Source organism: Calidris pugnax, unplaced genomic scaffold, assembly GCF_001431845.1.
Source record: "Calidris pugnax isolate Ruff unplaced genomic scaffold, ASM143184v1 scaffold58, whole genome shotgun sequence".
NCBI classification, from domain to species: domain Eukaryota; kingdom Metazoa; phylum Chordata; class Aves; order Charadriiformes; family Scolopacidae; genus Calidris; species Calidris pugnax.
The window spans coordinates 6,963,948-6,988,434 of NW_015090868.1; the positions used below are offsets into that span (position 1 = coordinate 6,963,948).

Sequence of the window (24,487 nt, forward strand, 5' to 3'; positions counted from 1 at the left end):
TACCAGGCAGAAATTTTTGCAGTAACCGGGGGGGAGAGGAGGGAAGGTTTCGGCCTCCCCTTTTCTTTACTTTTACCCCAATTACCCAGCCTTGTCCAAGTCCTTTAAGTGACTCATCTGAAAGCCAGATTTTTAATATCGTAGAAGGAAATTGTGGCAATGGAAACATGATGACTTCATACGCAAGCATTGACACACAAGAGAACGCCATGACCTAAATGCTTCAAAGTTTTGAACCTTGCTTTGTACAATACGCTTTTCATGTTGCTGCATTTCATCAAATTCATGGAGGTAGTTATATGTGTAAAAAAAATTACCATAAAAGTAACATGTTGTATTATAATAATACATATTAAGTGTGCAAAATGCCGACAGATTTGTGTTGACCCTTTACAGTTGAACACAACACAGATTCAACCTAATCTAACTCTGTAAACCTTTAAATTGATACATTAGAAGAAGAATAATGATAGATAAGCAACCATGTAATACAAGGCTAGGATTTCATCAAAGGATTAGGGTGACATAAAGCACTCAAGCTCCACTCTCGTGGTTTTGTTACCAGAACCTCAAGATGGAATTTCCTTATATTCCATTGTTGATTTTAAAAGGAAAAATAATAATAATAATAAAAAAAAAGAATTCAAGATTAGAACGTTTCTATTTGAAACTTCTGTTTACATTCCATATTCCAAGAGTCACATTAATATTGGTACAGTGCCATGTCAACATTAATATGACATTTATGTTGTCTGCTGGTCTCTGGGAACTTCAGGAAATAACATACTATACAGTTTATAGGTACGTATGATCGTATTTTGTTGGAATTATGTCTTCTGTACAACCAGCTGCCTGCATAAATTCTGATTAGTTTCTGACAAACAAGTATTTCCCCCAAAAGGTGAAATTTGTTTTCGTTGTTCACATTTTGATTGCCGCTAGTGCTTCAGATCATCACTGTAATTTTTTTCTTTTTATCCTTTCGACATATTTTATTTACTGAATTGATACATACTACTGATGTCAGAGCTCATCCCAAGAACAAAATCACAGTCAGCCACTGCATAGTATATGACAATTCCCCACAAAAACTCTGACTCTACAGTTCGCATGGAATAAGTACGGCTGGAGTTACATACTGAATAATAAGATGCATCATGCAAAGCATTATAGGGCAATTAGAGCACGTCTTGGAAGGTATGATAAGGCAGAAGGCTAAAGGCCAAGTGACTTTGATAACCAACCAAAAGCACAATAATTTCCTTTATGTGCACTGAAAGGTCTTATTGCTCCTATGAAATGGAAATTATACACTGAAACCAAGGAAAACAGACCTGGGCATTGACTGGGTGCTCTTGACACAACTGGAAACTGATTGTGTCCAGAGCCAGAAAACCGTTTTCTAAGGAAATGAACTATATCCAACTGCGTAACATAAGGCTGAATCTTCAGTAAAGACTTCTGATGACAACAGAGAACATGAGTGAAGCTCAAATGACTTTGTGTACAGAGTAATACGTCACCAGAACCTGATGAAAATACTGGGTTTTTTTACTATGTACAGCTGGTTTTCATACCTGTGTACTACAAGAGCTAGACATTGTAAATGTCCCTTTTCTAGGCAACAGTTTGGGCTGTTGAACATCTTCATATCTTTGTTATTCTTCCACCAATTCGTCTGTTCTGATAAAAATAGAGTTAAATTTGAAGTCAGTTTGTTGCACTACCAGGTTGCATGAGTAACAGAGCAGAATGTGACCCTACACCTAAAAATTACTCTTGGAGTTTAACTATCCTTACGAGATACTCTGCAGTAATTAGCACAGGACCAATTACTTTGGAGTAACAGTTCTGGGGAGAGCTATTAGGATATACCATACCTACAGAATTCAGATTTCTACTGCCAACCATGTGGACACACTTAATTTCTAGAAACTAGATGCGTCCATAAAATGCTAGATTGCAAATAACATCCACTGAATAAAAAGGCCAGAAGTTTATAATTCTCTAAATTTTGTTCTCTGATAATCACTACAATGTATGCTATTTTTAATAGCCTAATTTAGGCACTCTATTTAATAAGCTACATAAAATAGATTTATGTCCTTCCACTAGAAAGAAATCAATTCTTCAGGCCATACTTATCATTTATATCATAAAGAATATTTTTTGTGCCAAGAAATTAGTTATCCTGATTCCTATATTAACGGCAAGTTGCAATACCAGAAGTGACACAAGGATTAGATTTATTATTTTTTTTTAAATCCTTGATTTATACTGAAGACATTTGTTGTATTTTGTGTCACTCCACATTGTGGCTCCACGACAGTTATAACTTTCCCTTCCCTCCCCGCTCCCCCCTCTACGCAAAAGCCCACCTCCTCATCTGTGACTACAGAAGGTCAAGTAGCAAGTCTCCATTAAGTAAACATCTCTCAGACTTTTGAAACACAAAAGGAGAAGCTGTCTCCCTTCCCACCCTCCGCTTAAAAAAAAACACCCCAAAACAACCCGAACCAAAACAAAACCCAACCCTCCTTTTCACTCGCTTCAACAGGTATTTGCAAAATTGTGTCACAAAAACGCACAGTGAAAATGACTGATTAATAATTCACAGATAGAGCTGAGGTCATCACTTGTCATGTTTGGCATTGTTTTTCCTCATGGTGATCCTGGCTGGTTACTTTCAGCAGTGGCTCAGGTTTTTTTTGAAGTAAAAAAGCGATCAACTCTGCAGCAGAGTTTAGCCTCTGACCGGGGGCATCACACATCTGTGGCATTTTTTTTTTTTTTTTTAAATGAAGTTGGCAACTGCATGGACATTGAAAATGCAGATTACACTTACAGTGTCTAGACTTTCATATATGTGCTCAGTTACAATTAAGTGAAGCAAAAAGTGTACATATTATCCCTACTGCTATTCTGTTGCTACAGAGCCGCAAATGTGAAAAGCAATACCTTGAAATAAAGATTTCTTTGTTGCCCCTAGTCTACATAGCAGCACAGTTTAAGTCAACACTAAAACTGTGGTTGAGATGCTTCCTCTTTTTTTTTTTTTCCTTTTTTTTTGTTTTGTTTTGTTTTGTGTTTCCTCATTTTTTTTCCCCAAAGATGTAAACATCAGTCCCAGTGTCGTAAACGTTGCTGTGTAGGATGAGACAGAAGCTGCGAGAGGCAGGGTGAGGGTCAGACACTAGTGACAGAAGCTTGCAGGCAGTTGGCAGGTTTCTGCAGTTTCTCAGCTTCGCTGCTGGGGGGGTCCGTGGTGGCTCTGAAGCTGAAGGTGGGACCCGCTCCACCGTGCGCCGGGCTCAGAGCAGGGTTCTGACGCCTGTTGCTTTCCACGATACTGGAAGTGTTGGAGGCCAGGCTCTCACGAGTACTAGAATGGAAAAGAAATATATACACGCTCATATATGACATGCCTATATACCTAGGGACCAGACAGGAAAGGATGGAGTGTTTTATAATGGGTTTCCTGTGTTTGTGGGCAACGTCACGTCAACGAACCGTCACGTTTTGATGGTACCAACGTGCTTCTTCATAGAGGGTTCCAGTCATCGAACTGGAACTCAGGCACAGCACTAAGCTGTCACACAAAGGGTTAAGCTGAACCAGTACCAAGCATCTGGACTTTCCACCCAAGGAAACAGCTTCCATCTTGCACATGGAACATGGTAATTTTCTTTTCCTGGTGCATTTTTGCACAAAGTAACTTCATCAACTCAGCTCTGTGACAAGGCAGAGCCAGGAAAGTAATCATATAACACAGCTGCCTCTGTTGTCTCCTACCTATCTTTTTCTACACAAAATATTAACTAAAAATGCTACCTTACATTAAACCCACAAGTTTCTAAACACAACACTTCAATTTAGCTTTGCAGTGGAGATAGTTGCAACTTACAAGATGCTGAGAAATCTTAACTGTTTTGGGAACATACCCTAAAGAAGAACTAGTGCTGGTATTTCATTCATAAAATGGACAATGTTCCTTTAGTTCCAACATTATCACTTGTCCAGGGGAGCAACGGGACACTTTTAAAGACTAAGCTTTCTAATGATACATCTAATTTTGAACGTAGAAGAGCCTGTGTTTTACCCTTTTAAAAAACTCAGCCAAGATATGCTAGGGCTTATTTTAACACTACTACTCCTTTTGTTCTCTTTCCACTCTTAATAATTTTTGATCTTCAAATAACATGTTCCTGTGCAGAAAGAGATTTGGTTTTCAAATACCCATGTGGTCCCTGGTTATGCATCCTCCACCTGTATCCCTACTTCTTTGCAAAATGACATCACCACTTGCTATGGAGATGTTTACAGAGGAATTTAGAGGACTTATTTGTTAAATAAGCACTAGAAAAAGGACAGAGTTTCGTAGTTGGTTTAAAGTCAACCTAAATTTACCTGCTACTGAAAGGGGCAGCTCTTGCCTGCCTTGTGTGGACCTGACCCTGCCACATGTTCCTGCTGCTTCCCTGCTGCTGAGCCTTGCAGCCAGCCAGATCAGGGACCGCTCTCAGTTAAATACTAGCCCTAAGAAGAAAAAAAAAGAAAAAAAAAAAAAAGAAAAAAAAAAAGAAAAAAAAAAGATTAATTAGTGCTAGCTTCAGGGCAAGAGTAGGAATGCACAGCTTTGGATGTGGCAGGGGAGAAATCTGTCAGTGCATGGCATGGGGGAAGGAAGAAACACCTTGTTTAGTTGAAGGGCAGATTTAAATCACGGTAAACTGGCTGAAATCTGGAAAATCGGTGATGCTTTTAGGAAAATTCTTGTAGATCTTCTAAATTTATCAAAATGGTATTGATCACCATCTGCCAACTACCACCTTATTGACAGCAGTTCGGAACAGCTGCGATGGGTGACGCACACAGCAGGAGATCTCTGTGAGCTGCAAGGACCCAGGCTGCACTCCTGTTGCTCCTGTTTTGATTCCTCTCCCTCTGCTTTTTTAATGAAAACAGATGCAACCTTTGTTTTTCAGAGATCACTCGGTATTGTATCATTTCTTTATGAGATTGCAGATCTTCAAACATTTTCAATCCTGATGTTACAAACTGACCGTTACAGCACGTATACAGAGAGACTGCAGTGAGAATTCTGCATGCAGAGTAATGCCAAAATTAGCTCTTTCCTTCAGGTGACAAAAGAGCAGCAGTATTATATAAGCTCTAAAAATGAAGGAATAAAATTAATACTGACAGCTAACATTTACTGTATACAACTTGCATAAAAGCAATGAACAAAACACTGCGAGGCTGTTTTCCCAACGGTGACGTGTTCACCATTTTCACACACAAAATACTTTTGAAGTCAAATGACCATTGCAAATCTCCTTAACTACATCCTGGATTATTATTTTTTTTCCCCAATTTGTCACACTTTACACCGCACGCTTCAGTGTAAATGAAAAGACACCCCCAAGCCTCAGGGAGTCAAGAGTTAGAACATCAGTGGAGGTCAGAAGTCCACCTGAGGAATGTCCAGTTCCTAAACTCTTCCCTAGGGATCTGCTAACGGACACTGTCACATCTAGGTGAATCTCACCAGAGGGACGCTAGAGAGCTTGTTTGATTTTCCTGGAAAAGGGCTGTGGAGTATATTTTTTGTTATAAGATAGGCAGGTAATATCAGCACAGTATATACAGCCAAAGGGCTGAATTCACCCTTTTATTTTTATAGATTTATACTGAGGAGTGACCAAAACTCAGCAAAATCATTCAATTTCATCACCTTGATGCAAAGCTCATCAAAAAGCCTTTGGAATATCCAGACTATACGCTGGTCTTACAAAACAAATACACAAGAAAGCCCTACAAAATGTTATTTTTTTTTTAAAGCTTACTTTATGCGGCCTTGCAAAAAAAAGACTTTTGTTAGTAAATAAACAGCAAAATCAATAAATAAATAAAGAGATGTGTAAAACACAATTGTTAAAAGCTGCTTATCTGTTTCCCTTTTGATCTGACCAAAGTGGTATAGCAGCACTAAATCCAGAATGCTCCCTGTGTTCTGTTCTCTGCTAAATAAGTTTAAGATTAACATCAACAGAAATTTTAGCTTTTGTGTAAATAATCAGGGAAGGAACTGTCTGCCTTTGCACTAACCAGAAACGCAAGCTTGATACTAATTTAGCAAACGGCTAGCAAAATAGTAGTCTAAAAAGTGATTTTTATCCTGTTGACATCCTCTCCTGGGGGTGAAATGCACTCTGTGGAGTGAGACAGGCTGGGCAAGAAGCAAACACCATCATATACTTCCCCCAAAAAAACTGACAGCAAATATAGCACTAAGAAAAGAGATTACATTTAAAAAGTAACAGTGCAAACAGCCTCATACAACAGTCATATGTGAGAAAGATGCCAAGCACCTGCAAAACAATCAATAACAGCAACAAATTCAAAACCTTCTGAAGTTTCTTTTTTAAGCTGGACTCAGTGTAAGTGGTACAACTTACTCAAAAATTTTTTTTCAAATTTTTTACTCAGAAAAATGATACATATGTTAATAGCCTGCTCTAGTTTGACGAGCACTGCACGCTGCAACAGGCCCAATAATTACCTCCTTGTCATTAACATCAAGTGGGAGTAGCCATCAAATCCCAAGGAATTTATTCCAAAGTGACATGACTTTAACTGAAAATGAAATTTAGTCTTGTCTAGCAGCAGGAAATCCTTCACATGCCTTTTTGAGAGCCTTTGCTATAGATTAAAAAAAAAATAATACAATTCTGAGGAACAAGAACACCTTTTACAGGGGAAAAAAAAAAAGCCAACAAACCCCCCCGCCCTCAAACTGTTTTCTTTCACCTAATACAAATCCAGTCTTGGAGGTTTTATTTTTAAACACAGGCAATAAATAATTTAAGCTTAAGTAAGACGCTATAAGAGAACTACCATTGTAAATTATTTCTGTGTTCTTAGAGTCATTGTTCTGAACTCTGATGGGTTGCTATCCAGGGCAAACAAAACCAGGCAAGCTCCATTCCAGCAGGGACCTAGGACTGTCAGAGGCCAGAGAGAGAAGAAAGAAGGCTCAAGTGAAAGATTCTTAACCTGGAAATTCTTCAGGGCGGGGAACACACCAGCAACTCTATCCTCCCTAGGTCTCTGAGATTCCTGGTATGGAAATGCCCAACCAGCACCACCACACGCAAACATCTGGACAATATTGCCAAGTATTTTAGGCAAGACACCCCTCTCTGCTGATGCAGTGCTGAGTCACCTTTGAAGTTCCCATATCCTGAGCACTTTCAGCCATGCGGGGGGAAAACGGCTGCTCCGGTCCCACCAGTTTGGAATAGTGATAGATATACTTCCAAAATTTTTGAAGAAAACAAACAAAAAAGCCCAAACCCACCAACAATCATCACAGTGGGGTTTTTTTTGGTCTTAGCCAAAGATTATGCCACTGGTAGGGTTTTTTTTGGTCTGAGCCAAAGTTTATGCCACCTAGTCATGTCTAATCTTCCCATTAGTCTTGCTGATGGTATCTTAGAGGGAAAGGGAAGGGAGGGAGGGTGTGCAGGAGCTCATATCTTCTATTCTAAATGCAAACATTAATACATTAAAAAAAAAAAAAAAAAAGTACAGGGAGGTTTTCAGCAAACAGCAAACAAACCAATACAGAGTCAAAGCCGCAAATGGTCACTGGTTGCTCACCGTATGGTGGGAAACCCACACATCAGAATTCCAGATTCCAGAGCTGTGGAAAACACTGCCTGAAAACGTGTGACATGGTTTAATAGGGCCCTAGGTTCTGTCAGCGACATCACACACACACATATAACTACACACGGAACTCTCTAGTCTGTAAAGCTGCAATGAATGTGACAGTCCTACCGTGGAGAGTTGAACCCGCTGTCCACAGTAATGCTGCTGCTGTCCATGCTGTCCAGGCGGGCCGAGTGGGTGGCTCTCTGGTTGTTGCTGTTTTCCGTTTCCTTCGGGGTGAGAAGGGTGAGATTCTTCTCAAATTTTCGCTGCAGATCCCTCTCTTTCTCTCTCTCTAGGAGCCACTGCATGGTGCCGACGTCATCCCTGTTTTTTTCTTCCTCGGCGTTTTTATTGGTTCCTTCCTCCGAGTCGTCATCATCGGACACGTTGTAGTAGTCGAAGGAGGCCTCCTGGTTCCCCGTTGTCTCCTGCTGTCTCTGGGACACGGGCATGACCTGGGTGACTGAGGTTACTATCGCTTGTTCAAGTTTCTCACATCTGACCGGCAAGGTGTCAGAGGGGGTCTTTTGATGGGGCTTTAGCAGGGGTGTGCTAGACTTATGATAGCTATTGACAGAAAGAGTGTTGTGCAGAGGTTTGAAGAGCGTATCCTTGCTAAATATTTCTTTCCTTTTATCCAGGCTGCTGGATTCAGCGCTGTGGTGTTGGACCAGCCGCCCGTTCGCGATCACCTCAGGAGTTTGGCCAGAAACCGCCGAACCACCGCTCGGGCCCTTCGGGGACTCCTCTTTGTGCACCCCGGGCTCCCTGGCAATGTGTTGAGACTGTCTTTCTACGGGAGTCATTTTTTTGAGCCCATCCGTCCCTGTCAGCGTGTCGTGATCCTCTTTATTCTTTCCCAGAGGCGATGGAGCAGTGAGCACGGTCTCACTGGAGGTGTTGCACTGAAAATAGTCGTCGATGGCAGATTTTGTCGTGCAGGAGTTGAGCTCGCTGTACGACGGCAAGTTCTCTGTAGGCTTGCTTTGGTCCAACAGGCTACAGGAACTGGGGGTTTCTACACTGCCACTAGCTATTTCGGGGATGCAAGTCTCTTTGTAGCCGGCAGATGAAATCAGAGCCCTTTGATGACTGAGCGACTGAGATGGCCTTAAGGTACTATCGTCAATGTACGTTTGGCTAGTTGTTTGGTCATCTGGGCTACAGCCTTCACCTATGTCTTCAGGTGTGCTTAAAGTAGCCGAGCCCAGAGGTCCCTTGGAGTTATCCATGGACCTAGACCTTTCTTTAGCCTTACTGGACCGCTCGTTCCTCGACCTTCTATCTTGCGTATGGCTGTGGCTCCGATGGACCTTGGAGTGGGAGCTTCCCCTGGAAGGTTCAGGGAAAGGCATTTCAGTTCTTCTCTTGGCCAGCTCACCAGACACGTCCCACTCTGGTGTCATGGGAAAGTGAGATTCAATCATGTTAGGATTGCTGTGCATTATAAAATTATCTCCCTTGTGCTCTATTATAAAACAGCCTTCCCGTGGGGATCGAGTCAAGGGGTCATAGAACTCATACTCCCTTTCAGCAGGAATATCCAAATGAGAGCCATCTGATGGGTCTCCTTTGGACACCCGAGTCTTGCTGTGTGACCTCGATTTCCCATGAGACTTCCTGTGATTCCTGCTCTTTTTACTTCGCCCGCTGTGGTGAGCTGAAGAGCCTGCTTTGCTTCGCTGAGCTTTTTCTTCTTCAAGTTTCTTCATTAGTGCAGTGTGCCTCATGACGTTTTCCACAGTCAAGTCTGGGTTAATGCGCCTGATAATCTCCATTTCTACCTCTCTGGGTATAGTGGTGGGGGTGTCCTCGTCCCTTAGCGGCCACTCCTCCGGAGGAAACTGGGCAGAGAAATTTGCCAACTGTTTTGTCTTGTCCTTCTTAAAACTTAATCGGAATAATTTGAGGCCAAATTTCTTCGACTGCTTTTCTACATCCTTAGGCTTTGTGAGCGTCTCTGCTTTGTAAGAAAAATTGACAGTACTTTTACTTTTCTCAGTAGGCGGGACCTGACATAACGAAGGAGGACAGTAGGAGTCTTTACAGTCTTTTGCTGATTTCCTCTGTAGGGTAGAGGCATGCATGCTGTGCATGTCTTCTCTGCAACAGTGGCAGGAGTCGCAGTGGTTTTTGGGTAGTGTTCGGTCCCTGACGCATCCCGAGGTGGAGGGAGTGATAGTTCCTTGTTGAGGAGAGGTACATTGAGACCTGTCAGGTATCCTCTCATCCAAATGGTACCATTTACTGTTAGTTCTTATGAGAGATGGTGTTATAAAGTAAGTCTGCGGGGTTACAATGAAATAACCATCCGGAGTCGGGTATATTTTCCTCTCCCGTACAAGCATATTCAAGGTATGCCGAAGGATTTCTGGACTGGGTGTTGGAACTCCTAGAAATGACAGTAAAGACATATCAGGGAGTGCATAAAATCAGGCAGGACTCTCTGGCTCCCCCCTCCCCAACAAAAAAAAGCTGTTTTCTCCAATGTGCAAGCTTGGAATATGCTGAACAAACAACTCCAGCAAAGCACTTTGCTAGGCATTCTCTTCTCTGTTTGTTTTTCCACTTATCTCCTACACTTCAGACATATCAATTATTAATTAAAGAGAAAGGAGGCCATTAATGGAGTGTTAAAAACAAAAAAAAAAAAAAGAAAAGCAAAAGAGAGACCTAGTTACTTCCATTGTGCAGGTGACCTTAAGCTACGAGATGATGGAATCACTGAAAGTCAAAGGCTGTCAGGGGAAACATTTCACTTTTATTCTTCTTCCAACTAAATATTTATATCTCAGCTCACCAGAACTATTTATTATAATGCCCAGTCACGTATAAAACAGTGGTTATTTGTTACTTTGGATGCCTAAGTTGTTCTTCCACAAAAGAATACTACACAGAAAAAAAAAATAAAAAAATCTTTCTCCCAGAGAAGCCCTTTATCACAAACTTGATTAAACTCACTTCCTCTACCACATCAGCTGCTCCAAAAAATTCACGCCTTGAATGACACAGTTCATCTTACCCAGACTTTTCCACTATGCTGGAAGTTAAGAGATTTAGCTCCTAAAAATTTGCTTCTAAGAGTTTCCTGCCTCCTGTGTGAGATGTGATGGACACTCCCTAAGTGCACGCATCACATACCGAGAGGGGGACAAGCATGACAACCCTGCATCAATGGCACATGGCAGACCTGGCATCGTGAGCCTGGTCATTCTCACCACCAGTACTCCTGCTGGGTTCAGTGGTGCAGAACCAAGCCTTCAATACTTTATTAGATAAAATACCAAGCCAGCATGCTGTGCAGGGGAATAAATTCCATCTAGAGCTAGGGAAACAAGAGGTTTAGTTCACAAGCTAGTTTAAAAAAAAAATCTTTATGCTCAGTGAGAAATAAAAATCTTTCAAAAAAATTTCACTGTAAAAAGCTATCTTCAATCAACATTCTGTGGACCTAAAGCATTTTCATTTTAACTTAATTCTGGGTACTGACCTGGTTTACAGTTTTAGAACTAGAAAATTTTTTTTCAAAAGTTTGGATGCTCTATTTTAAACTAAAAGAGTTAGTATTATTTGCTCGGGATCTTAGTTTTCTTTTCAACAAAACTAATCTAGGAAAAAAAAATTGACTCAGAGAGTAACTTAAGTTGGAAGGGACCTCATGAAGTCATCTGGTCGATGTCCCTGCTCATAGCCAGGACAACTTTGTTAGGTTTGTCAGGGCCTTGTCAAATCAAGCTCTGGCTATCTTCAAGAACAGAAACTTCACGGAATTACGCATGCAAAAACATTTCACCAAAGCGTATGCTTTTCACAAAAATACTTAATGGAAAAATCTCAAACAGGTATACCTGTCACAAACACAGTATCATCAGTAGCACACAGTGTCCGGTCACCGACTCTTCTCCCACATGTGAAAGGCTGGTGCCTGCAAGCTCACTGACCTCCTTGTGTGAGCAAACATGAGGATGGCAACAAGGGCTCTGGCACTGCGACCAACAGCCCATCAAAAAAATTCATGATAAGAAATAGAGACGTTGTACTAATTCCTTAACTCACCCTCTTCCTTGCTACTGGGTTGCAGGCAACATAGTAAGTATTCCTATGTCTGGCTTTTGAGTGTTGTTTGAATTTAGAGACATGACCACACTGCTCACATCCAGTAATATCTGTAACTAAAAATCTTACAATGGAAACAGCAAAGTGTTAGGAATAACATGGACACATGAGTGAAAGCAGTTACAACAGAGAAGGTGCCAGGGAGAACAGGGGGGCAGTCAATATATTTCATGCACAGTCCACAGAGCTGAAAGTTTCGGGCCAATACAGACACAGGGAGTAAAAGAGGTAAAGAAAGGATATAATTTGAGAGAATAAACGAGACTGGAAATTGGAAAGAATACACAATGAAATGGAGAATCAAGAATGTGCATTTTCTCCTCTTTTCAGGTCGGTGTCTACAATTTCTGCGATAATCCTAGAGAGAGTAAGAAGGACCCCCCAGAATATCTGGGTGAGCAAACATGCCAGAAATAGCAACAGCTGGGAAAACCCAAAATCCAGAGAGCAGGGAGATAAAAGGACTACCTGTCCTCGTACATTAAGCCTTGCATCACCACAATAAGTGGATGACCTTGAACTCAAGCTCACGTGCTGGAAATGCACTGCAGGGTCCCACCCCAGTCCAACTGAGACACACTTGCTGTGCAGCAGCCAATCCCTCCTCCTGCCTCTGCACAAACAACCTGACCAATACATTGTGTTTTCCAGGAGCTTACACGTTAAATACCTCCACACATACCTACCTTTGTCTGCAAGAACTTGTTCCTTCCTCCTTATTTTACTTAAAGACTTTTTTTTTAACATACTGTTTCAGAAACATCAGAACAAAAATAAAAGAGAGGAAAACATTCTTCTGGGAGTTTACAGAAAAGTTTGGGAAAGAGACTGAAATGGACCTTCTGATGTTTTACACTAACTCAGCCAAAAATGCTCTGTAAATACATTTAAAAAAAAATAAATAATGTGTTTTTCCCCCAGTAAACCATAATGACTACAACGTGTTGGGTAGATGAGTAAATGCTGGATGCACAGCAGTTACATTAATTTGTTGGGTAGATGAGTCTCTAAATGCTGGATGCACAGCAGTTACATTAATTGACTAAGTCCTGAGAATACAGGCCGTGCAGATAAACACCAAGAAAAAAATATAAATTAGGGTGCCTGGGCAGTCAAAGATGCTGAAAAGTTAATGGTGTCAGTGACTATCACTTTTATCCCTGTGGTTCCCTAAGCCAGCAGTGACGATGGCAGATGCAGATCTTTGGAGCTTGGCATTGCCAGCTAACGCCAGCTTTAGTCCCTTTCAGGTACTTAATAAAGCAGAAACAGGCCCAAACTCCAATGAGGCCTTCCTGCACGGTGAACGGGAGCAATGAAAATACTCTGGCTCCCACTGTTGTTATTTTAAACACAGATTTCCTGGCTTTCTCAAGACTTTTCTCTTTACAGCAAGCTGGCCACATCATGGGGATATGTAACCTACACCCCCGTATTCCTAAGTCTCCTTATGGTCTCCTTTCCTCCATTAGATTGGAAGAAGAGGAAAAAAAACCCAGTAGTTTAGAGATTCTAGCATATAAAATATTGCATGACAGCAGTAGTGTTATTTAAGATTATGTAGTGGTTTAATAATTCAAAAGCAGAAACTGTCTGGACACTGAATCATCAGACATGTACATTTTCTGCATCTCAAGAGAGTCTACACTATGCCATCCACCGAGCCTCCAGACGGAAGATTATGTCTTGTTTGCTGCTCACAAAGAACACTGACCTAGAGTGAACTCAGTTAATGTAAGACACTTATTTTAAGTGCTACATATACATTTCACATATTTAAAGAGCGAACAGTTATGAAGGTGCATGTCAGAGAAATTTGCCAGCTTTCAAAAAACTCTTGGCTTGGAAAGCAACCTAGTCCAATACACACAAGTATTTTCTACACTGAAATTCCAAACAGCCTTAAAATGATTTTAATAAGTACGTGGACAAAATCGGGGAAGAAAAAAAAAAAAAGAAAAAAAAAATCATTACTGAAGTCAGCATAGACTAAGGCTTGATGTTTTCTTCAGATAAGAGGGTCTGGCTGCCAAACACGGGAACAGAGGTTACATTCTTAACTATACTGGATTTCAAAGACTTACATGTAATGTATGGGATTTAAACCACGGTCAATAAATTATAAAATAGAGCTGTACAAACATCTCATTGTTTAATTCTAAGTTAGAATAATGGGAGCACGTGCAGCAGGAGCCCTCTCGCTTTTTTCAAAAGCTGACAAATAACAAAAGCCACAAATAAGACATGCATTATCATTACAAACTTTTTCAATAAAATAAATTCATGAAAAATACATCTGAAGTAGTATTTAAATGGTGTTAAATCTGCTAAAATGATTTTCTCCTGAGCTGATGCTAAGGCTTAACAAGGGATAAAAGAAATACTCTGATTGGCTCATGAAATACTAGTTAAGGATGTGGAGTGGTTGCTATGTGATGTTATAAATAATTAGCATACCTTATTTCAGATAGAGCCATGGCCCAGATTTATGCCTGCACAATGGCTCAGCAAACTAGAGGGCTAGACTGCAAGCGTAAGATCCCACACTGGGGAAAGAGGTTTATTATTCTCAGGCAGTTTGAGAACAGCATCTGGGGTCTTAGGAAATTTATACACTCCGTGAAACGCAGTGAAGCATCTGTTCATTAAAACACAAACAACACGGGGCAGACAAGTGCTGCTACAGGGTGAGACACAGAGAGGCTACGCGACCGTGACAGATACAGCTACACTGCTGATGCTCCCCTCTCTCTCAGAGCATCAGCACCTAATTAGGAAAAATAAACTATCAGAAAACGGGAGGAAATCAGATATTTGAAAATAGCCACAGTGAACACAAGGGCTCAAAATGCTGTGGCTGATTTATGAGAATTTGGGTAGATGAGCGAAAAATATCACTCAGCACAAGACGAGGTTCTGTTTATTGGAAAGGACAAAATTTTTGGATAATCCTCATACACTGACAGGACATGTATGTTTGCTATGTTAAACACATCGTGGCTGGGAGAGAAACACATTTCTCTAGAGAGGGGGAAAAAGGGACAACAAAGGGGGGATTAATTTTTTTTCCCAAATAATTTTTTTCATGTTTTGGGAAGTGAGATAGGAAAAACAAGGCCCTCCTTTTTTTTTTTTTTAAATCTCAGACTTGAGAAATGCACATGTTCGTGGCTAGTGGAAAAAGCAGTAAGAGACTGTGTGCTAAGTTGCCTCGGGCTTCTTTCTGAGAAGAGTCTACAAAATAATCCAGCCTGTTGAATTATTTTTGATGTATGGTTCTGTCTAGCAAGAACAGCACAATACACAAGTCAACTGATAATCATTCTCCCAGGAAACCCAAGGAATGCCACCAATAAATTATCATTTCCACCATGCAATAATGGTTATATAAAAACATTGATGGAATTATTGGAAAAATACTTGCAATCTACGGAACTCTTCTAGTACATAGCTACATAGGAAATGTAGCTTGGGAAAAAAAATTATCAACATGAATTAAAGTGGAATTATAATTGTGAACTTTGCCTTCTTTGCATTCTATCCCTTAGAACTTTTACCACTATTCTCAAAATCAGCCAAACATACTGAAAAAAAACCTCTGCTAAACAAAACCACAAATTGGGACAGAAAGCCAGTATTTACAAAATACACTTGCAGTAATTTTTTCCAAAGTGCAATTATTAAATGTCAGACAGAATCATTTACTTCAAACATAGCTCTCGATCCAGAATCATATTTTAAAAAATCTGAGAACTTAGTACCAGTTATAGCAAAAGCCATGTAACCTTCAAGGCTTTAAGTAACTCTTGCTCTGAAAGGTAAGGAAAAGAATTCAAGACATCAAAACATGACTATGGTTATGCATCAGTAGTTTTCTTACTGAAGCATTTTTAATTAGCTGACTTTTACAGCTGTAAAAGAGGTACAATAGAGAAGTTTAGAGAACTGTAAACTGAGGCACAGAACAGTTAAACATCTTGCCCAGGATCAAACAAAGCACAAGTGAAAAAAAAAATATGCTCTCTTGCACCATAAACCTCTGCCTGATGCTTTTGCACCACACTTTTAGATGTCTCTACCAGATGCATTTTGCATGATTTACCAACTCCAGAAACAGACTGTCAGTAGGGAAGCAGCATATTCATGAGTACTTTCTTAACACAGGTTTCCTTTTTTTCATGTTACAGTCCAAGGTATTTTCATTTCACCATTTGATAAATATCATCAAACGCTGACAAGAATATCTTCTGAACACCAGCATTTATGAACACAGCAAGTGGCTCCCCAAACCTTCAGTCATGCAGAGTGTTGTTGCACTAAAAAAATGAAACCCAAAACCAAACCAACCCCAAAACCCAAACAAAAATATATTTAAAGATTTTCAACTGTGCCCAAGAAGGCTCTGAAATCCAGGCTGACAAACTCCTTTCCCTGAAGCAGGCACATCATCATCGGTCTCTACTACTTGTGTCAGGTCACACCAGTTTTAAGAGCCTGTCCTAGGTGGAGGAAGACATGCAGTTTTTGGGAAACCTGCTCTTTAAGAGAGAATGCTCTACACAGAGATCTCCATGAGATTATCTCCAGGGAGACTGGACAATGACATTTGAACTGGTTGAATTATGTCAGCAGAGCTCTTCCGAGAGCTTACAACCAGCTTGAAAGGCACAAAGTGGAATAAGTCTGCTCTGGCTATAACATGTGCTTTATTCTCCACAATGACTAAAGAAGTCCAGAGCTCTTTTTGACTATGATGATAAAGAAGGTTACTTTGTGAGCAAAATCACAAACAAGCTTATTCTGATACCAGTCTGAAAAAAGAAACATGCAATAGTTTGCTGTTCCGTATCTTAAGTAATTTTTAATATTCACCTAAAGTCAGGGATTAATCCTGCAAAATGCATCTCGCGTGAATGGCCATGTCAAAGAGAAGTTGATTCTCTGTACGTTTAAGAATAAAGAAAAGGTTGTAAGACTAGAACCCTAAAGAAGCCTCCTTTTACTTCTGAGTAGCAGCTCAGGTTTAATCAATAATCCCATCCAGAAGACTGAAGAAAAACAGATTACCAAACACAAAAACTCCCTCTTCTAGGGAGGCCAAAAGATATGCAACCATTTGGGCAGGGATTAGACATTCTTTAACTGCCCTTTTACAGGCATGAGCTCATCTGACCAATGATTTATTCATGTCCAGTTACCTGGGAAGCAGGTCGTTAGGTGCTCCATTAGTGCTTCTTGTGTCACTTGTTTTCGGGCAGAGTTCATTGCTGAGATGGCCAGGCAAAGGATTTCCCCAAGTGGAATAAACTGTGACTGACTGATGGGAGACATGCTGATGGGTGATACATCACCTGTAAAAAAGACAACAGATGTGCAATGAAGCGTTTTGTTTCAAAATCTGCTCGTGGAACAAGGATGGAGAGATACAAGCGGAGAAGATGCGCACAGCTCTGCAGTCTTTGTACTGAGCTGGGGATAAAAACTCTTACAACGGAGAACCATCCAACAGCTTGTTTAAAAATTCAGACACAGTGAACCTTGGAAAATGGGAGACACACACTGTGGAGACAGAGCTTCTCAAAGGATGCAGTGGGCAGATTCAGAAAAATGCCTACAAATTAGCACTTATGGTTGCAAAACCTCATGCTGGAATATCCTACTAGGTAACCACACAAACAAAATAGTTGTATTCATTTCTCTGGACATAAAAGGGGAGATCTCACTCCCCTTTCAAAGGCTACGGTATGGATCACCCACCATTTACACTTGATAGAATATTTTTTCTTAATAGCAACAAAGATCAGCAGAAAAACCCATTACTAAGTTAATGAATAACAATTTCACTCAGCTGATAAAGCGCAGCATACTCTTTAGAGGCCTTAAGATTAATACTCTGAATAAATCTCTCCTGGATCTGTATGTCAAATGTCTTTGTACGGACTATGTATTTTCTAGAAGAGAAGTTTTAAGTTCCAGGACAGCCTGGAATTAACTTTGTTGTAACTTTTCTCATGTTGTCTATAAAATTCATTAACCCATACTTAAAAAAAAAAAATAACTGAAAGATCTTCAAAATGAAATCTATACGAGAAATTACAATTTGATGATTCTAAAATGACTACACATACACACGTGCGTTTTAACGTAACTTATATAAATACAGAAATGCTTTTAGATTCTGTTCTGCAGCTCCTCTTGAAGTGGTAACAGTTCCCCAGTGATCTCAGTGAAGGAAGCAGCAGGCTAAAAGATTTCCTTTGCCGGTGGTAAAGCAATAACAAAGAGTAACAGATAAAACAAGAGGTGCTTGACTACGAATCCTTTTCCGGTCACAGGTCAGTCAATAGCCAGGGATTAAGTTTTACCTAAACAGCTTTGAAATCTCAAGAAAATCACTCTATTTCTGCTGTCACAGAGCAACACACTGAGACCAAATCAGGAATCAAATTACAGGAAATTAATTCAAAAAATAAAATTTCCTCCACCATTCAGAGGATCTCATATTTGCCCTATTAATTCCATATTCCTACTACATCTACTAAACAGGAACAGCAGTTTCTAAAACTGATTATCAAAATGCATTTAATCTCGCATTATACTCAGCACTCTGAAAAAAAAAAAAAGAAAAAAGAATTGGTGGGAGTAGCAAATTGCGTAACCGCTTCAGTGAGACTTATGAGCAATATTTTTCAATACACCAGCTGCACAGTCTGTTGTACAACAGCCACACACATTACTCAAGACACAACAATGATTTAAAATAGACATTTGTGCTCTGCTGTCTCCTGATTGCTCCTGCTTAATCACACCTGGCCAGATCAATGCCACAATCCCAGCACAGCAGCATTCTGAATCCAACGTCCACACAGCGCACCCCGAGATCCTCCTCATTCTTATCTGACCACAGAATGACAACTTGAAAATATAACCTTTTCAGGGCATTTTTTTATTCATATATACCTGAAAAGTTCCTGCCACGTGTGCTTTACAGACAATGGCAATCAAGAAGATCGTAGGCAGCTTACAGGGAGATACGCTTTCACATGACTTGGGAGCAAGCACCACTTGTCCCCTCACCATTTGAGAATGGAAAGAGAACATCACATTTATTATATTACTATTTAATAGTAATTATGCCTGCTGTCAGCTTAAACTTGTTCATAGATTAATCTTTGTAACCAGCCAGACACACAAGTCTACCAACTTTGATCAACGGTCACTGGGCACTTTGTGTAGGGGGATCAGTTTCTTTAATGATTAGTTTCATGTCTAAAAAGCATCAGAATGATGACAAGAATTATGCAGATTTAGCTAGGCAATTTAAGAAATTAGTGTCCTTCCCAGAGAGATTATCTGTGTGGTGGGTGTCCTTTTGAGCACCACTAGGTTCAGTTCAGTGCCATGTCAAACAGACTGGCGTATATTACCCTTAGTTGAAGTTTAATCAGGTTCACTGGGCACTGAAATGGGCTCCTTGGGTAGATTTAAGGGCATCCAGGTGAAGGCCAGTAACTTCCTGAATTGTTTTATCCTGTTTTTCCCTGAAGTTGCAAAGGGACTCACGGAGGGTTATACGTGAAGCCTAGCAAGTGCTGCTAATTCACACAGGTCTGCTCTGCAGCTTCCTGGCTACAATTGTTCATTAAATCATAATCTAAATAGCTTTAAATGCAATAGAAATGGTCAACAAATACTGGTTTATGTGAGAACTGTTCTGTTTTGTAAGGGACTATCACCAGTTAAGCCTTATTGTTTTCAACTGAGTGCTTTTCAAGCTTCTCCATTATGACATGGGAACTCGTTTCACCTCAGTTGTGCCAGAATGACTTCCATAGCTTGTTGTCCATAACCATCTGCTGGAGATAACTGGAGGCTCTTGGTTCAAAAAGGCTAGCACGCCTCCGTAAAACTTCCAGTAGGCCTAGCGACAGAAAGCCAAATCCCCTCAATTTAGGGAGGCTCTAATTTACCAAGTTTTATCTTAACCATCCCGTGGCTCTGGGAAATTACAAGCACTCTGTGGTTATAGTTAAATGAACAAACTTCTTTGATGCACAACAACAGAAAAGATCTTGTGTTTATGATTTAATATATTAACATCAATTACGCACATAAATACTGCTTAGCCCATCGAACAGAAGGTTTACTACAACTTCTTTAGGAAAGATCTGTTTGAAAAAAATATCAAATATGCTTTTCCTAATTTTTTTCTGGAAGACCACATCACTTGAGTAAAACATCCAGCATATGGCTCCTGTTAGCTCTGACTGATGCTTGTCTCAAGCAGCTTTCTTTTGAAATCAAATTACCATCCTTGACTTTCATACGTTTGTGTTTCTAATTAAATGGAAACTGAAGCTCAGAAAGCAGTTTTCACCAGCTGACTGCATGTTTATATAGTTTTAGCTCTGTTTCTGCAGTGTCTTTCCAAACTTTTCTCTAAAGAATTACAGACAAAAGTTTTCTAGACTTTATAAGTGGCACTTAATTTTCAAAAATGTGTAAATACATAACAAACAATGAATGTGATTTTTCCTCACATATGCCTTGGGGATTTGTAACGCTACCTCATGGGAAAAAAATAATTATTGTTACTTAGAACAAAAAATTATGTAGCACATAAAATAAACACTTAGGTCTTACATAGCACATTTCTTCAGTGGATTTCAAACCATTCTGAAAAACTGGGTAACCCATAACTATTGTTAACATACCAGATGAGAAAGTGATGGTCTATAATAAAGCTGGGAATGTAAATTGACACATCCCGAACCCACACCAGCCCGACCCCTTCCTAGTGCCTCCATCCTCTGAAAGTCTGGGTACCACCACCTTGAGAAGAAAATGAGGTAGACTATATTCTGCACCATGTAACAGCAATTAAATGATCAACTACATACCGATGGCAGAATTTTTATTAGTGATTCTGCTGCCGGAAAGAAGTGACCTGGAAGTCAAACTCCCTGTCTCGTGAAGTCTGCAGGAAGATTGTTTGAAAAAATCACCTCTTGACTTATAAATGGAACCAATTCAGTACAGCCATTGTGAAGGAAAATTAAGGAAATTACAGTGCAAAGCCACACTTTACTATAATTTATACACACTGTTTCCCTTCTATGGGGAAGGGACTGCCTGATCACACTCTGCATCCTGTGAAATATAGGAAGCCAAAGCCCAGCTTCTCTTCATACAGTCTCTCAACACCTTTTCAATCTTTTGTTTCCTATGGATGAAGAAAAACTTTAAAAAGGATTTTTAGCCTGGTTTCCACAGGAAATGAGGCTTGCACAATCACAGTCTGTGTGACTGCATGTGCCATAGATGTCGAGCTTCGCTAGACAACAGAGATTCTACCAGTATTTGCTATGCATGTTCCATCTGGAGAGAGCTTCAGGCACAGCCACCTCCCGCTACACAGGAGAGAATCCACTCAAAAAAACACTTCTCAAGAGAAATCTGATGTCACTACTTTCTCTGCTTACAGAACCACGTTATTGACCAGAAAACACAAACCTAGAGTACAGTAACTCCATGGCATCTCATGATGAAAGTCGTGGTTGCCAGCCACCTCCCGCTACACAGGAGAGAATCCACTCAAAAAAACACTTCTCAAGAGAAATCTGATGTCACTACTTTCTCTGCTTACAGAACCACGTTATTGACCAGAAAACACAAACCTAGAGTACAGTAACTCCATGGCATCTCATGATGAAAGTCGTGGTTGCAACAGCAATCCCCCTACAAAAAAATTCATGCCAACAGCCTGTTCTGGTCAATACTCACCTATGATTTCACTCTGGGAAAAACTACAGAAAGGTCTTCACAAACAAAAGGCAGCTAACAAAACCAAACCTACTGTTAATGGGCAAAAAGAGGGCTCTTCATATTATCACTTTTTCTCAAGGATATTGCAAGTGAAAAGCCTCTTCCAGAAAAAGCACATTTTCAGATTTACTTAAAGAAGGGACAGATGATGAAGAATTTCCTTGTCCAGCCTGGGTTGCACATTATCCCCTTTCCCCCCAAACCTCAACGTGATTGAATTGCTAATTATAAAATACTTACATAGAGGTAGCAAACAAAACGTTTCTTATGTGAACTCACAACAATGATATGTAATTGCCATTTTAAACCAGAAAACATTTCCATCTGATTAAACAACAGGAGGAAACAGGAAGAATATGCAGATTTCTGTCATATTATCCAGATTACAATGAAATACCTTGGATCTGCACTAGCACAATAACACAGAAAAGAACACCTTTTACTGGCAAAATCTGAAATAAGGAAAATTAGAAGGTGTGTTGGTTGCACTGTTTTCAGCCATAGCTAAATCCTTCCTTTAAACCACATTTCCTGGACTACTTTACAAACAAAGCTGCAGGTTGTGTTTACTAGACAGTTACACGTATCAAATCACTGAAAACAATAAGAAAAAAAAATACATTAAAGATTTGTCCATTTAAGGGCAGCTTAAACAAAGGTTTGGCAAATGCAGTAACACACATTTGCTAACCAGCAAGCTCCTTCTGCACCTCCAAAATCACACACACCAAAACATACCTTCCCTTGCAGACACAGGTCACAAACACTTCAAGAACGTGACCCGGGAATGTGACCGCTCCGATTCTAACCCGCCTGAAGAAAAGACAGCAACCTTTAATAATGACCAACCATAGGACAAACACTTGCCTCTCAACGAAGTTCTAGTCCCTTGCCAGTTATTAACTTCAACCTGTAAACTGACCTTTTGAATCGTTGGGAGCCAGCTAAAAGCACGATCTCCAGGTTGACCGCGTGCCACTAACTCTCAGGAACAGGTGCTAAATTGCCCCCAGCCAGCAAACTTGTCTTACATGCATTAATCCCGGGCATTTCCTGTGATTTAAACTTCCTTTTCTTTATTCATGTCCTGTGGCCAGCTGCCTCCTGATCCAAAGTGATATATCCCAGCACATGTTACAACTAGGATCATAAAAAGTTTCTGTTGGAGCACGGAACTTTCCCAGAGGATTCAGTCGAGGAGATTTTGATGGTATTGCTTATCCTGGGAAGGAGGAGGGTGGGACTGTTGTTTTTTTTTTTTTAATATATTGTGTGCTTTAGAACGTGTTTCCTCAAACAATATTTTTCAAATGCATCTTTTAATAAGTGTCTGTGTCTATATTCCTGGCACACAATATGTTAAAAAAAGGGGGACTTACCTGAACCCCTATGATCTGGTTCCATGCTCCAGTACAGTATCCAGAGTAGTTGTGCTGTAACAACAATGTGCATACTGGGGCTTTATATCACTGAGGAAGCTGGCTGGCTGCAGCATAGGTCAGTGCCACAGGACCTGAAAGAAGAAAAACAAAGCATGCTTTTAGGCAGTAATATGCTGAACACCCACCTCTTGAAGCAGGAAATTTTAAAAAATGCAGTATCTGTACAGGTCCACTGAAAGGAATGCTATCTCACACAATTCTCACACAAGTACAAGAAATAAATGGTTAAGAAATGACAGGGGAGGTGGAGGCAGAGAATCTAAAGGGGACTACAAATATAACTCCCACACAGTGTTTTGAAAACATCTCTCTCCTTTTTGCCCTAATTCCATGGACCGGAACGGCTGGAATCACGTTCTGACACCACCCCCTGTTCCGAAGGCACTCACAGTCTTTGCAAAGCACCTCTCCACTGCAGTGCCTCAGGATTCTGCAGTGTCACTCCTCTTCTCCCTGGCTCTCTCTGCAAAGTGAAGTCATAGGAATGGATCAGCCAACCTGACTTCTCACTACCCTGCCCAGAATCCTTTGTGAACTGAAATGAGTCATCGCTCTGGAAAAAAAAAAAAAATTAAATAAAAAAATCATCCACGGCGCAACGTTCCAGGTTTTCTCCCTACGTCTGAGCTGGCTTCTTTGTCTTTGAAACCAAGTGCCTCTGCTTCTGGAACGGTGCCCAGCTGCATTGTACAGGATAACAAGCCAGCCTCCTCAGTTAAGTGGACAAGAAAGCTATTTACATGCATTAGCAAAGACAAGTTAAAGCTTTAACCCTCTAGTGAAGACAAAAAATTTACCCCTAATGTATCTGCCTGATGTAATACACAACCCCCCACTACACAAACCCACAAACGCACACACATACCTGCGCGCACACACACACTTTCCCAGAGCAGTATTTTCTTAAATTATTCATTATTTAGCATGGCACTTACCAGTTTTTACTCTATTGATTAAAAAAGAAAGCTTTACTCTCCTTTGTCAGTCCCGAAGAATGCTGCAGACCTGCACGTAACAAACAGCTCTGCTGCACACTGGATCAAAGTTGGGCTGCCGCAAAGTGTTTATCAAAAAATTAGAAGCGGTGAACAAGTTCCTGCAAGCTCATTCTTCATCATCCCAGTCACCATTTGGGCTCAAAACAAAGTGAGCCCTGAAACCTTGCCAGACAGAAAAATGTCAAACTGCTCCAAGTGCCCAGAGCCAGCGGAGCTGCTTCGGCTTCTGCTGCTGCTGACAAAGAAGGTAAAGCTCTGAACGAGGTCACTGTGTCAGGATCTCACTCCCAGTGCTAGGTCTTCCTTTCCTTGGTGAGGAAGAACTAAGCTAAAGCATCAGGAAAACACAGAAGAAGAGGTAGGAACAGAGCGTGATGAGGGACTCATCAC

The 24,487-nt window shown here is 40.5% G+C and overlaps 2 protein-coding genes across 3 annotated transcripts in view; both read right to left on the reverse strand.

Annotated features, from left to right (window-relative positions):
* Positions 1–2,502: 2,502 nt before the first annotated feature.
* Positions 2,503–23,641, reverse strand: STOX2 (storkhead box 2). Of its 2 annotated transcripts, none has more exons than XM_014945651.1 (4): positions 23,489–23,637; positions 17,031–17,183; positions 7,843–10,108; positions 2,503–3,382 (listed from the first exon to the last, which is right to left on the reverse strand). In XM_014945651.1, the coding sequence occupies exons 2-4, from the start codon at positions 17,161–17,163 to the stop codon at positions 3,187–3,189; spliced, it is 2,595 nt and encodes an 864-aa protein (XP_014801137.1). In that variant the 5' UTR covers positions 17,164–17,183; positions 23,489–23,637; the 3' UTR covers positions 2,503–3,186. The 2 variants fall into 2 exon arrangements, with proteins under 2 accessions (XP_014801137.1, XP_014801138.1); XM_014945652.1 differs by lacking the exon at positions 2,503–3,382 and adding an exon at positions 3,390–4,536 and having other exon boundaries at positions 23,489–23,641.
* LOC106889988 (storkhead-box protein 2-like) overlaps positions 23,156–24,487 on the reverse strand; it is a 57,968-nt gene continuing 56,636 nt past the window's right edge. Inside the window, exon 3 of the mRNA XM_014945512.1 lies at positions 23,156–23,170. Within this exon, the coding sequence (XP_014800998.1) occupies positions 23,156–23,170 (15 nt within the window). The remainder of the gene's footprint in view (positions 23,171–24,487) is intronic.

Bases quoted from the DNA above. Each gene is read 5' to 3' on its own strand.
- STOX2 (XM_014945651.1), bottom strand. From the start codon at position 17,163: ATGTCTCCCATCAGTCAGTCACAGTTTATTCCACTTGGGGAAATCCTT. The intron at 10,109-17,030 runs GTAACTGGACAT...TGTCATTTCTAG, and splicing joins CCTAACGACCTGCTTCCCAG to GAGTTCCAACACCCAGTCCA. The intron at 3,383-7,842 runs GTAGGACTGTCA...TTTCCATTCTAG, and splicing joins AGCGGGTTCAACTCTCCACG to TACTCGTGAGAGCCTGGCCT.